Below are 18,253 nucleotides of genomic sequence, written 5' to 3' on the forward strand. Positions count from 1 at the left end.
TATGGAATAATGCCTTTCTAATAGACTTCTTTGTCAGTTTCAGTATTTATATATTTTGTTGACTGCTTGGTGATCAAATATTCATGAATAATGAAAAGCAGTAGCAAATCAAATTTGAACCATGTGTTTAAAAAACCGTCTTCATCATTTGACCGGTTCTCTGGGATGCAGACCAAGGATATTAGTCTATTAGTCTAAATCATAAACGATGCAGAGAAAGTGAATAGAGAAGAAGTGTTATTTACCCCTTCACATAACACACAAACCAGGGGTCAATCCAATGAAATTAATAGGTAGCAGGTTTAACACAAATATAAGGAAATACTTCTTCATACAACACACAGTCAGCCTGAGGAACTTGTTGCCAGGGAATGTTGCAAAGGCAAACGTATAACTGGGTTAAAAAACGAAGTAGATAAGTTCATGGAGGGCAGATCCATCAACGGCTATCAGGGGATGCAACCCCATGTTCTGGGTGTCCCTAAGCCTCTGACTGCTAGAAGTTGGGACTGGATGACAGGGGATGGATCACTTGATCAATTGCCCTGTTCTGTTCATTTCCTCCGAAGCACCTGGCACCAGCCACTATTGGAAGATACTGGGCTAGATGGCTGGACTCAGTATGGCCGTTCTCATGTACCACACAGGCACGTGTGCCAGAGATCTGACCCAAACCAGCAGCTAGGCTAGCAGAGAGCTAGAATCACTGGGATGCTGAAGAGGAGGCTCCTCACAACCTGTTCTCTCCTCTACAGCCATCAGTACTACTAACTAAATCCTCAGACTTTGAAGAGGGCCCCTTTAAATGAACAGCTCTCTTACCCCACAGAAAGAGGAGAAATCCAAAGGTGTGGGAGCTAATAGGATTATGGTGCTGGCTGTAGCTTGCTGTGTAGAGTGTCTCTGCCAAGCACTCCTGAGTATAATGTTATTTTGGCTGGAGGGCCATCTTCCCATCCACAAGGCCAGCAAAAGGCACAGAGTACAATGAGATTCAGCTGCTCCTTTCCTTACTTAACTCATACAAATCTGCTAGTTTCCGCCATCCTCTAACGCAAATCAGGGGGTGGGCAGGGTTCTTTCTCCACTTGATGCAGCTTGTCCTACAGCTCAGTGAGAGGCTGACTGCATCCACTTTTGCATACCTTACCTGGGTTGCCTCCTCCTCACCACCCTCCGTGTCTTTGCTGAAGCTCACATTGGACCCCGATGGATGCTTGCTTCTATTGTTTGGCTTTCTGTGGACATGGACGTCAGAAGATTTTGGAGTGTCACTAGACCAGTCGTTCCTCTCCTGTTCATTGGCAATGTGGACCATATCCATCATGGGACCAGAGAGCAGAGCATCCCTCTCATGGGGCTAGAGAGAGAAAGGAGGTGAAGTGATGAGACACTTATGGGATGGAATGGGAAATCCCCACTACTGATTTGCATGATGCCAGGCCTGTTCTACCCTGGGATGGATTTGGATAGCGGGGGTGGGGCAGCCTCTGGCCTCTACTGAACAAGACTGGACAGGATGTTTTTTGGAGGAGCTGGTCCTCAGCATTCCTTAATCATTCAAGCAACTACCCTCTGCTCGAGGAGCCCAACACCTGCTTTTCTACACCACCGCAAGCCCTGCCAGATCATGAACTGAATCAAGTTGCCTGGCAGGTACTGCTAAGGCTGCCAGCCACGCCAGGCTGAAAGCAAAGCATCACTTTGTCGATGACCTAGCCCTCACCTCCTCATCCATCTCTGGGTGGCAGAAGGAGCGCGTGGAGAGTTCATCCGTCAGGTCTTCATGGCTATCATGAGGGGCTTCCACCTTCCCACTGAAGAACAGAACAGTCTCTGGACTGGGATTTGGCCAGGATAGAATCCCCTGCTTGTCTACACAGCAAAGCACCTAAAACACCCCAAGACATCCCGCAACACCCCCCAAAATACAAACACCCAATGAGTTAATGTTTAAAATATATATTCACAGAAACAAACAGCAGAAGGCTCGGGTGGGTTTTCAGATACAAAGTTGGACAAAAGTCCCTTGTTAAGCAACCTCCTGTCTTGAGAGTGCATTCTGAAAGCATGCCCAGGTGTGCTGAGCACAACTTGGTTCATGTGCAGGAGGCAAGTAAAATAGGTACAATACAGACTTGTACACCAAGGCCCAGGGAGATCAAGAGGTTTTTTTAATGTCATTGGCAGAGCTAGGAATAGAACCAGAGCATGGCCGGGGCTTAAGCTACCAGACCACACTGAATGTCCTCTAAACCACTGTCTTTACTAGAAGTGTGCTTCTGGGAGGATAGGTGCCCATTTGGTTCAAAGACAGTTATAATCAGGCTAACGCCCGTGCTGTCATACAAGTGTAATTCATAAAGTGTAAAAAAGCGGAAAACAGATGAGAGCATAAAAATTGGATGGGAAGAGATGTCGAATCCCAGCGATAATAGAACATGGCGATATTCTAAACAAAAAGAGCTCTTAGCCATACACACAGCAGTTTCCATTGCTTCACACTGACTGCAGACATTCTAGGCTTCCGATTGAAAATCCTGGAATCTTATTATATAGATGTATAGCTCTTATATAGCGCTTTTCATCATTAGACATCAAAGCACTTTACAATAGAGGTTATAAAGCCCCTGCAAACCCAGAAGACTAGAACCCCCACAAGACCTTTACTCAGAACGCTGTGAATGGAGCACCTACAGCACTGTTTCTTAGGGGATTTTCACAGCGATTGAAGAGAGCAAGGTGTCCCGTTTAGGTGTCTTCCTTGTGATAACCTAGTGATACTCACAGTGACGGATCCCAGGCTGTGAAGTAAGCTGGAGGTGAAGCTGAGTGTTGGAGACTTGCCTTTTAAAACACACAGAAAGTGGCTCCAGATACAACGTATCATTTCCTGTCAGAGAAGCAGACCACAGGTGACAATTCGCTGGGGAGAGCCTAGGTGAGGAAGGGGGAGGAGGGGTGTGTGAAGTTAACAAACATGCTTATAGGTTTGAGTCAAAGAGACCCTGTGAAACAATCCATTGCCGGGGGACAGGACTTTAAGTGTGAGTAGGTTGAAGTTTTCGAGGGCAAGGGCACTCCCCCGCCTGAATGCAAACAGCAAGTATGTTCTTTGAACAGGGACTCTGGTGGGGCCATCATAGTCTTTCCAGAAAACACAGGTGAGACTTCTGAAGAGGTTTCACCTCAGTTAACTTAGATTCCAAGAGGCAGCACCTTTTCCTAAACAATATGCTCAGATCCTTGAATGAAAGGATTTCGGTGCCCCACCACATGCCTATTAAACCCATTTCCAGATGGGACAACTGAGGTGCAATGACTTACCCAAGGTAGCCCAGGGAGTCAGGAGTCTGGGTTCTATCTCCTGCTAGAACCATTACCTCCTCATCCAATTTAACTAAAAATCAAATCTATGAACAACTGAAGGAAGGTTTGAATGAGGGAAAATATTACAAACTAAACGTGCTGCTGTCACAGACAACCTTAGTCTCCCACAGGAGCACTATCCCAAACAGAGGCTGGATGACAGAAGGCTAACACATATGGGCTCAGCTCTGTAAATCTGGGATCTAGTCCCAGCCTCAGAGCTGTGTGTTTTTTGTTCCCAGCTGAACTGGGTCTGCATTTTGATGTTGAGCTGAAAGCTTTATATCCATTTCTGGATTGCTACTACTTTGCATCACTTCTCCCGTGCTTGAACTCCTCCAGTGCTCAGACACTATGTTGATAGGGGCCATGTACAAACCTAGACAGATTAAATCTCACCATAGCTGTAGTCAGAAATGCAGAACAATATTTAATTTAAAACAAAAAGAAAAGGCCATGTTTAATCCAGACACTTTCTTACAGCCAAGGTCTTCGCACAGAAGCAGAAAAAGGGAGCAGATCCATGCAGCCAGGGAGATGATCTCAAGTCACTACTTTTTAACTGCTCAAGCACTGAAATGCACAGCTCAGCTGAAGGATGAACTGGCATAGGAAGGTAAGAAAACGTTCAGCGAAAGTGATATGAGTGGGAGCTAGCAGTGGCAAGGGGAGAGACTGAGCTTGGTGACATCTGGGATTTTCTAATTAGCCTTGGGAATCCCTCTGCTTCCCCAGGGAAATGGAAATCCTAACGCCAGATTAGGCAAGACAGTATCCTCCTGTTTGATCTGGGTGATATAATTTGCAGAGGGGCTGGATCCAGACAGTTCCTTTGAAAGTTTGCTTGCTCTGATTTGGGAAGCGTTAGTAATGTACACAAGCTTATTAAGAATCTGGTGAAGCAGGATCAGGCTTTCATCCCAAATGACCCACTCTCCTCTCTCCATATTTCACCTCTGCCAGGGCTCCAGTCTTGCTGCTACTTCCCATCTCCCTGTTCACTAGTTTTGATTGGATGAGGGTTGTTTGTTTTTTAAGAAAAGCTAAATTCTGCCCCAGCCTCCTGCTATGTACACGTATTTCTTGACCAGTTATTCCACCTGTGGAGTAACAGCGACCAGGACTTGAAACAGAAGCTTTCTCCAAGACAGGAAAGCTTAGTTTCAAAACCTCACCAAAATTCTAATTCATGGCAACCTGAAGGGTACAAGCTGGACCACCTGTCACATTTAGCTCAACCCTGGCCAGTAGAGCAATTTCTACATGAGAAGGTGTGTGGGAAAGACATCCAACCTGCAAGCAGAGCAAAATAAAGCAGCAAATAAAGAATGCCAGCAGGCCTCTGTCACCAGCAGTGAAGGTTTAGGGACTAGCAGGAGAACACAGAGGGAGAAAGGGAAGGATCTTATCGAGCTCGCAGTGAAGTAGAAAGAGAATGGAAGCCTTGTAAAAAATAGTAACAACAGTACCTGAGAAGATACCATCTCTGTGTAGCTGCTGAGTGTGTCCTCTGAAAACTTAGCCAGCTGTAGCAAGAGAAGAGACCAGTTACTATCAGTGTGCTCAGAAATGGTACATGAGACGCATCCCTCTCTGAATAAAAACAACGAGGAGTATAGTGGCACCTTAAAGACTAACAGATTTATTTGGGCATAAGCTTTCGTGGGTAAAAAACCCACTTCTTCAGATGCACGGAGTGAAAATTACAGATACAGGCATAAATATATATTGGCACATGAAGAGAAGGGAGTTACCTTACAAGTGGAGAACCAGAGAACCTCTCTGATAGTGTTCCTTCTGGGAGATGAAGGGAGGGGCCCTACTCTGTACTGCCATACCAGAAGAGACCAATGCTCCATCAAATCCAGTAACCTGTCCTCCAGTAGTCCATGTTATTATTTATCTGTTAAGCATAAGCACCATGCTTGGTGCTGTACAGGACATGGATGAAGACATGGTCCTTGCCCTGAAAAGCTTACAGACTAAAGAGACAGATTAGACCAGTTAGATGCACCAGGAGGCAGCTCGCTCTTAGGCTGTTATTTTGAGGCAGAAGGAGGCAGTGTTTGAACTGATCTGGACTGGGTGAAAGCAGTGATCTTTAAGAAGGGATTTCAAAGGTGGGCAGCTGTAACATCAGGGACACAGAGGAAGGAGGCAGAATGAAAGGGGCTATAGGATAGGAATGAAATCAGGGATGTAGGCGGGGTGGAATCATGCAGAGCTTGGAAGGGGAGGGAAAATTATAGATGACGATTTCACAACTCAATGTCTTGCATCCAATGAGCAGGATTCTCATCTTGACAGAAAGAGGAACAACTCACAAAACTAAAAAAAAATAGCGATTGCAAGTGTAAATAGAATAAAGTCCCCATCAGTAATACTTGCACTTGGGCCAATTTCACAAACTTAAACAACCCCCATGAGCCAAACAGCTGGGAGAAAATTTACATAGACAAATGTGAGTGATCATTGGGAAGTGTTTAAGAACATTTTAATAAATACCCAAAAGGCCACAATCAAGAAACAAAGGTACACTGGTTAGAAAACCGGCCTAGCTTAGAAGAGAAGTGAAAGCAACAATAAAAAATAAAAACAATACATAACAGATGGAAAAAAGAGGAAACTGACAGCAATGAATAAAACTTAGAAGCTAGAAAATGTAGAAAACATTGATAAGGAAATGAAAGGACACATGAAGAAATCTATAGCCAACAGAGTTACAGACAACAAGGAAAAAGGTTTGGGGTTTTTTTGAGTTAAGCATATCAAGAACAAAAGGAACCATGACAATGGGAATGGTAGAATTGTCAACAATAATGAAGATAAAGAAGATGTGTTCAATAAATATTTCTGTTCTGTATTTGGGAACAAGACAGATGATGTATTCATATCATGTGATAATGATGAAATGCTTTCCATTCCAACATTAACTAAAGAGGATGTTAAACAGCAGCTATCAAAGCCTGACATCTTTTAATCAGCACTTCCAGATAACTTGCAGCCAAGAATTTTAAAAGAGCTGGCCAAGGAACTCTCTGGACCACTAATGTTGATTCTCACTAAGTCTTGGAACACAGGGGAAATTCCAGAACTAGAAGGCTAATGTTGTGCCAATACACCTCTGCTCCGATATAACAAGACCCGATATAACACGAATTCGGATATAACACGGTAAAGCAGTGCTCCAGAGGAGTGGGGCTGCGCACTCCGGCGGATCAAAGCAAGTTCGTTATAACGCGGTTTCACCTATAACGCAGTAAGATTTTTTGGCTCCCAAGGACAGCATTATATCAGGGTAGAGGTGTATTTAAAAACGGTAAATGGGGATGACCCAAGTAATAATAGGCCTCTCAGCCTGACTTCAATCTTGAGCAAAATAATGGAAAGGCTGTGTCACAGGGTAAATGAAGTAGGTCCAGCACGCCTCTGCCAGAGCAGGTGCTCTCATTTTGCCAATTAAGAGGGCGGCGGCAGCACCTGGGGGCTATAAAGGACCAGGGGAGAGAGACATGGCGAGTCAGGGGAATCTGAGAGCACAGACCAGTGGAGCAAAGAAAAAGGGCAGGAGGTGAGAGCTACCAGAGCCAAAAAAACTAACTGTGGTTCCTGAGAGAAGGCTGAAGGCAGGAAAGCAGCAGCAGGAGTTGCTTGATGTCTATCAGAAAGACAGAGCCAAGTGCTGCAGGCAGGAAAGCAGAAGAGGAGCTTACTTGAGAACATCTCCAGGGCTGGACTCAGAGGAACCATGAGAGGGCCAGAGGGAGAGAGGGATGTTCCCCTGATAACGATGATCTCCCAGCAGAGAGGCTGTGGGAGTTCCCACTGGGAAGAGTGGGGTTTTAAGGACTATATACAATGGATGTTGGAAATGGACTGTTTGGGATTTTTCTTGGGAAGCAATTAACTGTGTTTTGGTAATAAACCGGCTCCAAGGAGGGGCATTATTTAAGCAAAAGAGCCTGAAGTGGATTTACTGGAGACTCTGAAAAGGGAAATTGAGGCAGGTGTGCCTGTCATGCCGCAGGAGGCTACTCCAGGCGGGCCATTCTGTGACAGGGTGTTATAGGACTGGAATAATAAAGAATTATGAGGGTAATACAATTAATGCTATCAACAAGGGTTTATGGAAAACAGACCCTGTCTAACTTGATATAATTTTTTGACGAGATTACAAGTTTGGTTGCTAAATATAATCATATTGATTTAATATATTTAGATTTATTTAAGGCATCTGACTTGGTACAGCACAACATTTTTATTAAGGAACTAGAACCAATACAGGCACACATTAAATGGATTAAAAACTGTTTAACTGAAAGGTCTCAAAATGTAACTGTAACCAGGGAATTATCATTGAGTGGGTATTTCCAGTGGGGTCCCACCGGGATTGGTTTTTGGCCCTATGCTATTTAATATTTTTATCAATGACCTGGAAGTAAATGAAGTAATTAGTGATAAAGTTGGTCAATGACACAAAGATTGGGGAGTGCTAAATAATGAAGAGGACAGATCACTGATACAGAGCACTCTGGATCACTTGGTAAACTGGGCACAAGCAAACAATATGCATCCCTATATGACCAAATGTAAAGTCATACATCTAGGAACAAAGAACACATACTTACAGGCTGGGGGACTCTAGCCTGAGAAGCAGTGACTCTGAAAAAGACTTGGACGTCATGCTGGACAACCAGCTGAACATGAGCTCCCAGTGTGACACTGTAGCCAAAAGGGCCAATGCAATCCTTGAATGAATAAACAGGGAATATGGAGTAGGAGCAGGGAGGTTATATTACCCTGTATTTGGTTCTGGTGCAACCGCTGCTGGAATATTGTCTCCAAATCTGGTGTCAACAATTCAAGAAGGATGTTAAAAGTTGGAGAGGGTTTAGAGAAGAACCAAGAAAATAGCCCTTATAGTTAAAGACTCAAGGAACTGTATTTAGCTTATCAAAGAGGAGTAACTTGATCACAGTCTATAAGTACCTACATGTGGAACAGAAATTTGAATGTTCCATTTAGCAAAGGTGTAACAAGAGCCAATCGCCCAAAGGTGAGGCTAGGCAAATCTGAACTAGAAATAAGACACCTTTAAAAAAAAAAAAAGACACTGAGGGTAAATAACTATTGGAACAACATGCCAAAATTTCTGGTGGATTCTCCACTAGCATTTTTAAAAATTACCTTTTAGAAAAACATCCATCTGTATGTTCTACTTCAACCACATCTATGTGACTTAAAGCCAGAATTAATAAAGGAAAATCCTATGTCCTGTCTTATGCAGGAGGTCATATTAGAAGATGACCACAGTGGTCCCTTTTGGCCTTAACATCTATTAGCTTGAACTTGATGGGAAGGGGAAAGAAAACAGAGTTACATGGTCCAGCTGATAGAGAGGAAGAGGGTCTTAACTGCTTTATTCTGAATGGAGTAGAGGGAAGAAAGGTAGGAATGGCGAGGCCAAAGAAGAGGCTGCCCTAGTCAAGACCAGAGTGACGAAGACCTGAACAAGCTTTGACTGTAGGGACATGGAGGAAGGATCATATTTGAGATGTCATGGAGAAAGAACTGGCAGGATTTGGTGAACTGGGAAGAAGAGACAGGAGACAGAAAAGGACACACCCAAGGCATGAGCTGGGCTGGTAGGATGGAGGTGTCAACAGCAATGAAGAAGGGAAGACAAGGAGCTCCTATTTCACCGTGCCAAAGAACCAAGGACAGAAGCTGAGTGATCCTGACAGTGAGCACGCAGAGGGGAAACCACTAAAAGGAGATGGTGAGGGAGCATTTGGATGCAACGGATGCAGTATCTGCCTCATTCTACGCCAGCACCAGGATACAGGTGACTTCCACTGACTTCAGTGTAAGTTCTGCATATCCTGTAGGGAGAAGACTAGGCACCAGGAGAGTATGGAGACACTGAGTCCCAGGGAGGACAAGGAGGTAGTCTGAGCAATTGTGCCAAAAGCAGAAACTTCATAACAGATGTTTGAGAAGCAGATAAGCACACCATAGTGCACCTGGCTAAAACCACATCGGGAGCGGGTAGGTGGGGAGGTTTCCAACATCCATTGAATGATCAGCTTATATCTCAGAAAACTCAGGATCAGAACCCCACCAGCCTCTCCAAGAAAAAATGCTAACCCCTATCTGCCCTTATGGGAAATAATCCTCACCTCCTTAGTCCCTATTCCACTGCAGGGAGCATCCCTGTAATCCAACCCCCAGCAGTTCAAGTGGCAGCTCCCAGACCCCATGGGGAATAACAGCAGTTAAAAGAGGACATCATAACACCCAGCCACTCACATTCACTAAAGGTTCCTTTGTTCTGGCTATTGCATCTCATTTGTCTCAGTTTAGACTCCCACTATAGGGTACAATTGTCCATCAGTTGGCCCACAGAACCTGTCTTAAATGGATCTATTTGACTGTGGAATAAACTCCAAGAGAAGAGCTTAGGCCACCTGAAACTGGGCTGGAGAGAGAACTGGGAACATACTGTTGGGAACAATGCTGTTGCTCCCCAGGGAGATGGGCTAGACATGACCCAACAGAGGTCACCCAACTGTAATTTTTAAGATTCTGTGGATTCACCTGATTAACAGACTGCCCCCGCGTTCCTCTCACAGAGACCATCACCTTCTCTGCCCCTCCCTCCGCACACAATGACCTGACATGGGAAATACCTACCAGCGAGGTGGACGAGGCCATGCTCATCTGGGCCAGGACTTTGGCTTCTCCACAAGCTGTAGCAAGAACCCACAGGACAGGAAAGAGCAGTGGAAGGATGGGCAGCACGCCATTCACCTGAAAAACCACCATAGGTCACCAACTAGAGTCGGCACAGCGATGAAGCTAGAACTGAGGCCAGTCACATGACTTCCTCTTCACCACAGCACAGGGACAGACACGGGGCAATGTCAGGAGCAAAGGATGCAGTTTGCAAAGACCGAAAGTAGTGCAACACACTGAGGAGCCCTGAGGGAAAGACACCCACAATCCATGGGGATTTGCCATAAAAGAGGCAGTCAGCAGTTCACCCCCACTTGCAGTCAGTTTTCACAATGGATTTGGCATTAAACCTTAATATTAAAAAGAAAAAATCCAGGGCAAATAGATTAAACCCCATCGTGATGGGAACACTAGGGATACAGCTGCTGTTCTGCTTACTGTTCAACTGAGTGCTTCACCTGACCTCAGCATGCACAGGGAGAGAAGCAACTCTGAGAAGGCGTGGGAGGTTTGTGTTAAAAGGAAATTAGCTGCAGTGTATGCGTTGGTTAGGAGGGAATGGGGTGGGCACAAGAGACTCTTTTACCTGCAGCTGAAGAAGAGTGTACCGCCAGGAAGCAATTCCAGGAGCAGAGAAAATGAAGCGCACAGCATTGGTGATCAGGAAGCCAGCCTGTTAGTTAAACAGAGGAAATACCCTCAGCAAGCCACCAGTTGGAATGAGAGAGTCTCCACTCCCCTTAACACTGCAAGCCCTGGAAAATCCTGGAGGTCAAAGCTGGTTTGTTACTGCATTACCAAACCTCCCCCCCACAACCTCCTCCATCTCATTGCTACACCTACATACTGACTGTTCAGCACCTTCTCTGCACTTCTCTGAGCTACCCAAACTGAATATAGGGTTAGTGACTAGCTGGAACTTCCCATGAAAGCCCACAGGTTCTTAACTTCTACGGGGATGGTCCTGGCCTGGCAACTTTGGAACAAGATTGGTCATCAACAGCAGTGGCTTGAAAGTCAGACCTACCAATACAATAGGGACGGCATACTTCAGCATCACTGACTGCACTGTGAACCTCTCGTTATCCAGAGCTGTCACGGGACGTGACAAAGCCATGTCCAGACACCACCTGAAACATCAAGACCAGTTAGGAGCCCCAGCCCATGCTACAACAACCAACAGTCCCAAGGCCCTAACATTGCATCTTCCTCCACTAATCTTTTTAGTTTATCTTGATCAGAATAGCTTCATGATGGGAAACTGATCACTGTTTCAGAGACCCAAAGCCAGGCATTCCATACTATTAGCTTTGCACTTGACACTGGAGTAAATATAATGAACTCCCCTTGACTCCTCAGCTGGTTGACCGCAGCTCTCAAACCCCAATTTGCATGTCTGGTCAGAGAACATTCAGGTACCTACATCTCTAGCTGACCAGAAGGGTCACTGATGTTAATGATTAAATCTCAAGGAGAAATGGCACTTGCAGAAAATCCCACCCACTCATAGCGAAAAGATCAATAGTCATATGAAAGAGAATATTTCCCACTCAGTTTCTAAAAATGGGCTTTGCCCCCCTGCTGAACCAGATCAAGTAACAATGAAACACCTGCCTCATGCTATCTGCAGCCCTCTCACTCTTCCTTTCTTTGCTCATCCAAGAATTAGCATTTTACTTAAAATTACACCACCCTAAAACGGAGAGCAACTATCCCTGCAAGTTAGTATTCTCTGCAGATCCAAACCTCTGTGCCCATAATTCAGAGATGATGCCTCTGGTTAGAGAGTTGACAGCTAGCCCTGTCCTTGGTCTCTGAGTTGCAAACACATACTTAAAAAAAATAAAATAAAAAGGAAACTCAGATCCCTATAAAAATGGGGCCAAGTGAAGGGCTTGCTATCAAAAACAGAAATTCTCTGATCTCCTTGCCGCCACCACCACAAATCAGTTTGCAGGTGAGGTGCTAAACCAGCAGTTTGGAGAATATGGCTTTCTGCATCCATCTGACCTAGCAGCTGCTGAGAACCAGTGAAGGAGTCCAGTGAGAGTCTTATAACTCTAGTATTCCCAGATAATGGATAAGAGGTAATATCATCTATCTGAAGCCCCCTGTACCGGACTGGCAAAACTCCACCCCTTCTGATATAAGGCTGCAACAAGAACCAAGCCAGCCTGTACAAGCATGAAAAGCAGTATTTAGCACACCTGACATTGTCAATCACTGGGGTCTTTAGGACACGAAAGAGACGATACAGCTGAGGATTCTGAGGTCCCTTCTTCACTTCACCCCGCGGGGAAGGTGGAGGAGAGAAAGGGGGGAACAAGTCTCCTGGCTCCAGAACAATGTGTTCATCATCCTGTTATCAAATTAAAGAAGAAAAAACAGGCAGACGATCCAAAGGCTGCACAATCAGACAACTCAATGGAAATCTCCTGAAAGGCATTGGTGTTTTAGTACCACAGAAATCTGTTCAACACAGGACACATGTTTCCTACACCGCTTAAACTATCAATGCTTTAAAATTCATTTGCAAAGTTGCTGAACTGAATGTAAAGTAGAATGCAACACCTATTGCATAATGCAACACTTACTCCCCAGCATAACTGTAGCATGTATGCACATTTCACAGGAAAGCATCTACACTATGGTGCTAGTGACATAACTAAGGTGCCACAGCTGTGCAATTGTAGCACCCACAGTGTAGACGTGACCTTAGACAACGAAGAGCATCAAAAGTAACTTTAAAAGCTGAATTTTCCCATGTCTTTCTTGCATAACACATTTCCTCCCACCCCCATCTCTAGTACAAAATATGAAATCCTGCCCACTTGCACCTATTAAAGATCCCTACATGCTTTTGTAAGAGAGGCATGTTATTTCTGATGCCCTGGCCAAATTGTAGTTTTGGTAATTTCTTTCCACTTCTCTAAATTAACTATAATTATTATCTGTGTGGCTTGTGAATGTGGCACTCTTTTTCATTTCTTGTCTGAAACTGGTGTTGCTGTGTTGTGAACAGCTGCTGCATTCCAGCCCAGAAGTAGTTGCATTACAAGCAGAGAAATGATCCATGTAATTCTTTTATCTGCCTCACAGGAATTTGTAAGGCTTAACTTTTAACATCTGTAAAACAACGTGAGCTCCTTGGCTAAGAGCTTCTGAAGAGCATAAAGTATTACTATTATCTTCATCTCTTTGCCCCAGCATCTTTAAATTTTTCTAATCTAAGTGCTCTCTTTGTTCTGTCAAGTGCTCCTGTTTGTACCACCAACTCTGTACATTCGCTAAACAAACCATCCCACAAGTTTCCATTCTATGAGAGCTGCTTTCAGAGCCAGGAGGAAAGCCAGGCCCTGCTGCTTGTTTTGCTACATTGTAAAGGGCAAGCTTCAGTATCCAAACACCATGAAGGAAGGGTTTTCTGAAACAGCAGGCTGTTCATAGTTTGTTCCCAAATAAGAGCTGATCAGTGGATAATTATACCACACATGAGATGTGGCTAAGATGTTGTCCAGGTAACATTCCCACCAGTACTGGCCCCTCCCCATCTTCCAAGATTCCCTGAAGTTATTCTGCAATCTGATGGAGATATGCATAGACTCACAGACTTCAAGGTCAGAAGGGACCGTCAATCAAGCATGATTTTCTAACAGATATGTCTAGATAAGAGACCACTTGCTGTCCTGCAGTGAGAACCTAAACATTTTCTCCTGCTCTTTCTCAGTCAATTTCTTCCTTAGCTTGTAGTTCCAGCCCTCTTAGGCAGTTCATCCACTTTCCACCCATGTATCCTATACAACAACCTTACATTATCAGAGAGCAGAAAGGAGAAGGTGAGAGCAGATAAGCCTTTATTTCTCCATATGAAATGCAGGGTACAGTCCCCTTCTTTTATCAGAAAGGCATATTCTACACTAGAGTTCCATACGGAAATACCGTGTTCATGTTGCGAGTTCTGTCTGCAAAGTGAGTGCAATGAATTCACAGCAAGGAGCAGAGAGGAGTATTTTGCACACGGGTTCATTTAAGATCTTTAGTGACGGTGACTTTCTGCCTAAAAACCATCTTCTGGCACAAAAGCAACACCTACGGTTTCAAAATGGGAAGGTGTCCTACTGAATTATCTAGTCAGATGGTTTAATACAGTTATGATCAGAAGCACAATACACTCCTTTTCTGTCCTGTGGGAGATAAGTAACATTATGCTTTGGCATCATTTGTGTGACTAAGTTGTTGGGGTTTGGGGGTTGGCGGGAGAGCTGTTTATATAAAGCACTTTTAGCTGCACAAATGAAGTGCAAGGTGAAGCTCTTGAGTGTTCCGAAGGTAGGAAGAGATCAAACACAGAATGAGAATACTGTGTTCTCTGGGAATTAGTCACCAATAAGATCATCCTGGGAAACAATCTTTCATAATGGCACAGAAAGAAAACAAGTGAGTTACCTTAATCCCTCTCAGAGAAGCAAAAGACTCCTGCCCCGGTCTCAGAGCGATAACGTCTCCCTCTACTAACAGGCTGACGGGTAGGTTTACGAGATGACCATCCCTGTAGGCCCAGTGGAGGGACCAGGATGGGGCAAAAGGCATGTGAAGGTCGGGGTACATGGAGTCTGGCCACTTCGGCTCTTTGCCATCTTCCAGGGTATCTGAAAGCACAGAGAACAGGAAAGAATGAGGAAGAGCCCGGCTGGAGAAGGGCTGGTGAGCCCGTAGGTATTTACCTTCCACAGAATGATCCCTCCAATGCTAATCCCACACAGTCCTTATGATCTCCTGCCATTTCCTTTATTCCCCCATGGGGGAGGGAAGGTCCCTCATATTTCCCCATCCTGTACAGACAGCTACCAATAGCCAATTTGCAACATACACCAAACGCCAGGTAATGCTGAGATGAACCTATGCAAGACAAAGGCCAAGAGAATGTCCCAAAGGGCCCCAGGCTGAAAATAATTACTCCACCTTCTGCCAGGCATAGGCTCCCCCCAGGCTTGCTGTCCAAACTGGGAGGGTGCTCACTCACAGCTGTTCCCACACACACGTCTCTTGCTGAAAGGGTGCTGCTGTCCCTACGTTCTCCTCTCTTATTGCTTGCTGGAAGGCAGATATTTTTATGAGATGCTCAGAGTCCGACTTACTCCAGCACACAGACATAATGGTCATTTGCCTTACCAGGTTAAGGTACAAAGCATTTGAATTATCGCAGCTCAGCACATCACATCTAAAGAGGGTGGTGCAGAAAGCATGGCTCTCAACAGCCTGCCTCTGTAGGAGATGGAGCAAGACAGGTAATCTAAATACAAGTAATGGAGACACTGAGGTTTGGAGAGAAATCCAACAGAGGGGGAAGCTGTGAGTGCGTGCATGACAACCCAAATGGGAGAGGGCACATAGAGACCTCACCGTTTATCTTGTCGATGATGGTCCGGAGCCTCCTTTCAACCTCTCTGCGCTTCAGCCTCTCTTGTCGTCCAATCAAGAAGAGGTTCAGGAGGAGGAGGAGGAGGAGTGCCAGGGCATTCACAATCTCAGCACCTTGGCTTTGTAAGGCAACAGGAAATAACCAAGAAGCAGAAGAGGCATGTGAGTAAAGGAGCAGAATATGCTCCCCCGCGCACAGATATAGATGCTCACCTACCTGCCCCTTTATTCTTTCATCCCACTGACTCAAGTATTAACATTATTCATAAAGAAAAGCAAAGGCATTAAGCTCATGCTTTGTCTTTAGAACAATTCCACTGGAGAAGTTCGACAAGATCTGCTTTGATCCAGAGATACCCTTATAAAATACAGCCAGGGAATGATGAGGTCCAAGTGGCAGCTCTCTGCACTCTTCCATGAGGCACCCCAACCCCCAGTTCAGTTTCAGGATTATCCCTCTCTATTCCCACATCCCAGGACATCAGGGGGTCTGGTACCACTCTACAAAAAGGAGCTTGTACAGTTCCCGAAGGGAGGCAACCTCATTCCCTCCATCAGATCCATTATGGGATTGTTGAGAAGCGGATGAGCTCCCAAAACGAGTGTTTGTCAGAGACTGGGGGAAGGAGCTGATGGGGACACGATCTGGGCATGAATGAGCCCAGTGATTAAAAAGAATTAGCGACCACAATGTTAAGACAGCCATATGCACTACACATACAGTATAAAACTACCCCCACTCCCCCTCAAATAGCAAAGGATGCTTTGCTCACCTCCCGTGTGGCTGGCTCCCATAGCAGCACAACAGCAGCAGCACTGCCAGCAGCATCAGAGATGCACCCGGCCAATGGAAACAGGAGCAACGGTTACCATGGTACAGGAAACTGCTCCTCCACACCTCCTACAAAGCAAGAGTAGCAGAGAGACTCAGTGTCAGCTAAACACAGATCTAGTCCTTTAAGAAGCATAACATAATGGGAGGACGGTAGAAGTTCACGAAACCACTGGGGAGCGAACATCGTTTGCAAAAACCCTCAAAACAGTCAAGAGCTTCCCACGTCAGTGTTTATCTGAGTGCTAACACACTAGCAGTGGATCAGATGACTGGCTTGGGTGAATGCTCACTGCCTTGCAATGCCCTGGCACAATACAAAGGCGGCTGTGCCAGGATGTCTCATTGTCAGTGATCCAGAGGGGAGAACAGACATTTTTAAAATGGAATTACTACAAATAAGACTCTAGAGCTTTGTATTTAAATGTACAGGACCTCCCAACAGTAGCTGAAGCCTCAGGAGAGTATGTTAAACCTCATAGCCCCATCTGCTCTAAACAACTCCCTATGTGCACTGAGAGAGACAACTTTGGAGCCTCTCTCTACAGAGATCATATTTCAAATACAGGTAAACCCCAAATTTACAAAGCTCTTCGGGGTACAGGGAGAAGGAAAAGGCAGCACACATTCACCTTCCTAATGCTGGAAGGGGCGGGAGGCTGACTAGGTAGGAGTTTCAGCTTTTGCTGCTCCGAGGAATCTCTGAGTTGAAGTTAAGCTCCTAAATTCCAGAACTGCACAGCTGAAAAGGAGCTATAACCTTGAATAGCTCCTAGCATTAGCCCCAAGGAACTTAGAAGCTCCACAAAAGCAGACCCTAACGTAACTGACCTTCAATTAACTCAGAGTTTTAGCTTAACAAGGGTTCGGAAAGCTTGGGGATGCACCATAGGTCCTTTGTGCGATCCATACGGGGAACTGGTCTAATTCAATTTCCAAACTTCAGGGTTTTGAGAGACCGATAGGGAAGGTCAGAACCTACTGTGGGCTTTTTTTTTTTTTTTTGGCCTCACCTTCCATGAAATCACCTTCTTCCTTTCCTTCTGATGCCCCTCCAGCAGTGCTGACAGCTGGTCTCTCAGGATAGTGAGGGCCTTCTTTGTGGTCAGGCCCAAACTTGAGGTCATCTCATCCTGGAGAGCAGAAAACAGTCTGTTTAGTGCTTCACCATCATATTTCTTGGCTTTTTCCTGCTGGCAAAGCACTACATCCCCGAATGCCTTGGAATCATCTACAATTTTCTCACCCTCCCATGAACTTTCGACTGGCCTGCTGGAATAAAAAGCAAAGATGATCGCAGGCAAGAAACACATTGGTGAACACACTAGCTAAATGCTCCATCACAGCAGGAGAACTGAGAGACGAGGTCCAGAAGACAAGAGTGTCTCTGGCTGGCAGAGACTAGGAATGCTACAAAGGGAGCATGCTCGACACCCAGAAGCGAGGGAGGTTTAAACTGATATCACTGTTAGGGATCCCAGGTGATTTGCCAAGAGCAGGTTATGAATTTATCTCCTAACTGGAGCCCTTCAGGTCACCACTCCAATCTAGATCAGGTGCAAGTGTCATAAGCCCTATCTATTGAGTCCCAAATTTGAGACAAAAGCTAAAAACAAGCAGCACAAGATAGACAGTTAGGCTGAAATTTTAATGATGAATACATTGCTTTTCTTTTAATGTTTCATTTTTTTAATAAGTTTACAAATTCTTGCCATATAAATATCAGGAACAAAACAATCACTACAACAGTTAGCTTTTGTTTAGAGACATTATAAAGGAATATAGTCATCAGATCTTTCTATTTAATATGTTACCATATTACAGAGTGAGCATCATTACAAGGCCTATAATATGTTGCTTCTAGTGATTTTATTAAATTATGTAAGTTAAATCTCT

The 18,253-nt window shown here is 44.9% G+C and overlaps 1 protein-coding gene across 9 annotated transcripts in view; it reads right to left on the reverse strand.

Annotated features, from left to right (window-relative positions):
• The window catches only part of TMEM94 (transmembrane protein 94), a 97,470-nt gene that overhangs the window by 30,321 nt on the left and 48,896 nt on the right, over nucleotides 1-18,253 (reverse strand). For 7 of the 9 annotated variants that reach the window (XR_010591758.1, XM_005297482.5, XM_005297481.5 and 4 more), the window contains 12 exons: nucleotides 17,371-17,490; nucleotides 16,299-16,426; nucleotides 15,508-15,644; nucleotides 14,551-14,753; nucleotides 12,312-12,463; nucleotides 11,132-11,234; nucleotides 10,691-10,777; nucleotides 10,063-10,179; nucleotides 4,839-4,895; nucleotides 2,789-2,893; nucleotides 1,727-1,891; nucleotides 1,151-1,360 (listed from right to left, as the gene is read on the reverse strand). Coding sequence is in view for 8 of the 9 variants with exons in the window: in XM_005297482.5 (XP_005297539.1) it covers nucleotides 1,151-1,360; nucleotides 1,727-1,891; nucleotides 2,789-2,893; nucleotides 4,839-4,895; nucleotides 10,063-10,179; nucleotides 10,691-10,777; nucleotides 11,132-11,234; nucleotides 12,312-12,463; nucleotides 14,551-14,753; nucleotides 15,508-15,644; nucleotides 16,299-16,426; nucleotides 17,371-17,490 (1,584 nt within the window). In the remaining variant the exon portion in view is untranslated. Of the gene's footprint in view, nucleotides 1-1,150; nucleotides 1,361-1,726; nucleotides 1,892-2,788; nucleotides 2,894-4,838; nucleotides 4,896-10,062; nucleotides 10,180-10,690; nucleotides 10,778-11,131; nucleotides 11,235-12,311; nucleotides 12,464-14,550; nucleotides 14,754-15,507; nucleotides 15,645-16,298; nucleotides 16,427-17,370; nucleotides 17,630-18,253 lie in introns of all 9 variants that reach the window. The other 2 variants (XM_065562759.1, XM_065562757.1) reach the window with 2 other exon arrangements.

The sequence above is a fragment of the Chrysemys picta genome, chromosome 12, assembly GCF_011386835.1.
Source record: "Chrysemys picta bellii isolate R12L10 chromosome 12, ASM1138683v2, whole genome shotgun sequence".
NCBI lineage: Eukaryota > Metazoa > Chordata > Testudines > Emydidae > Chrysemys > Chrysemys picta.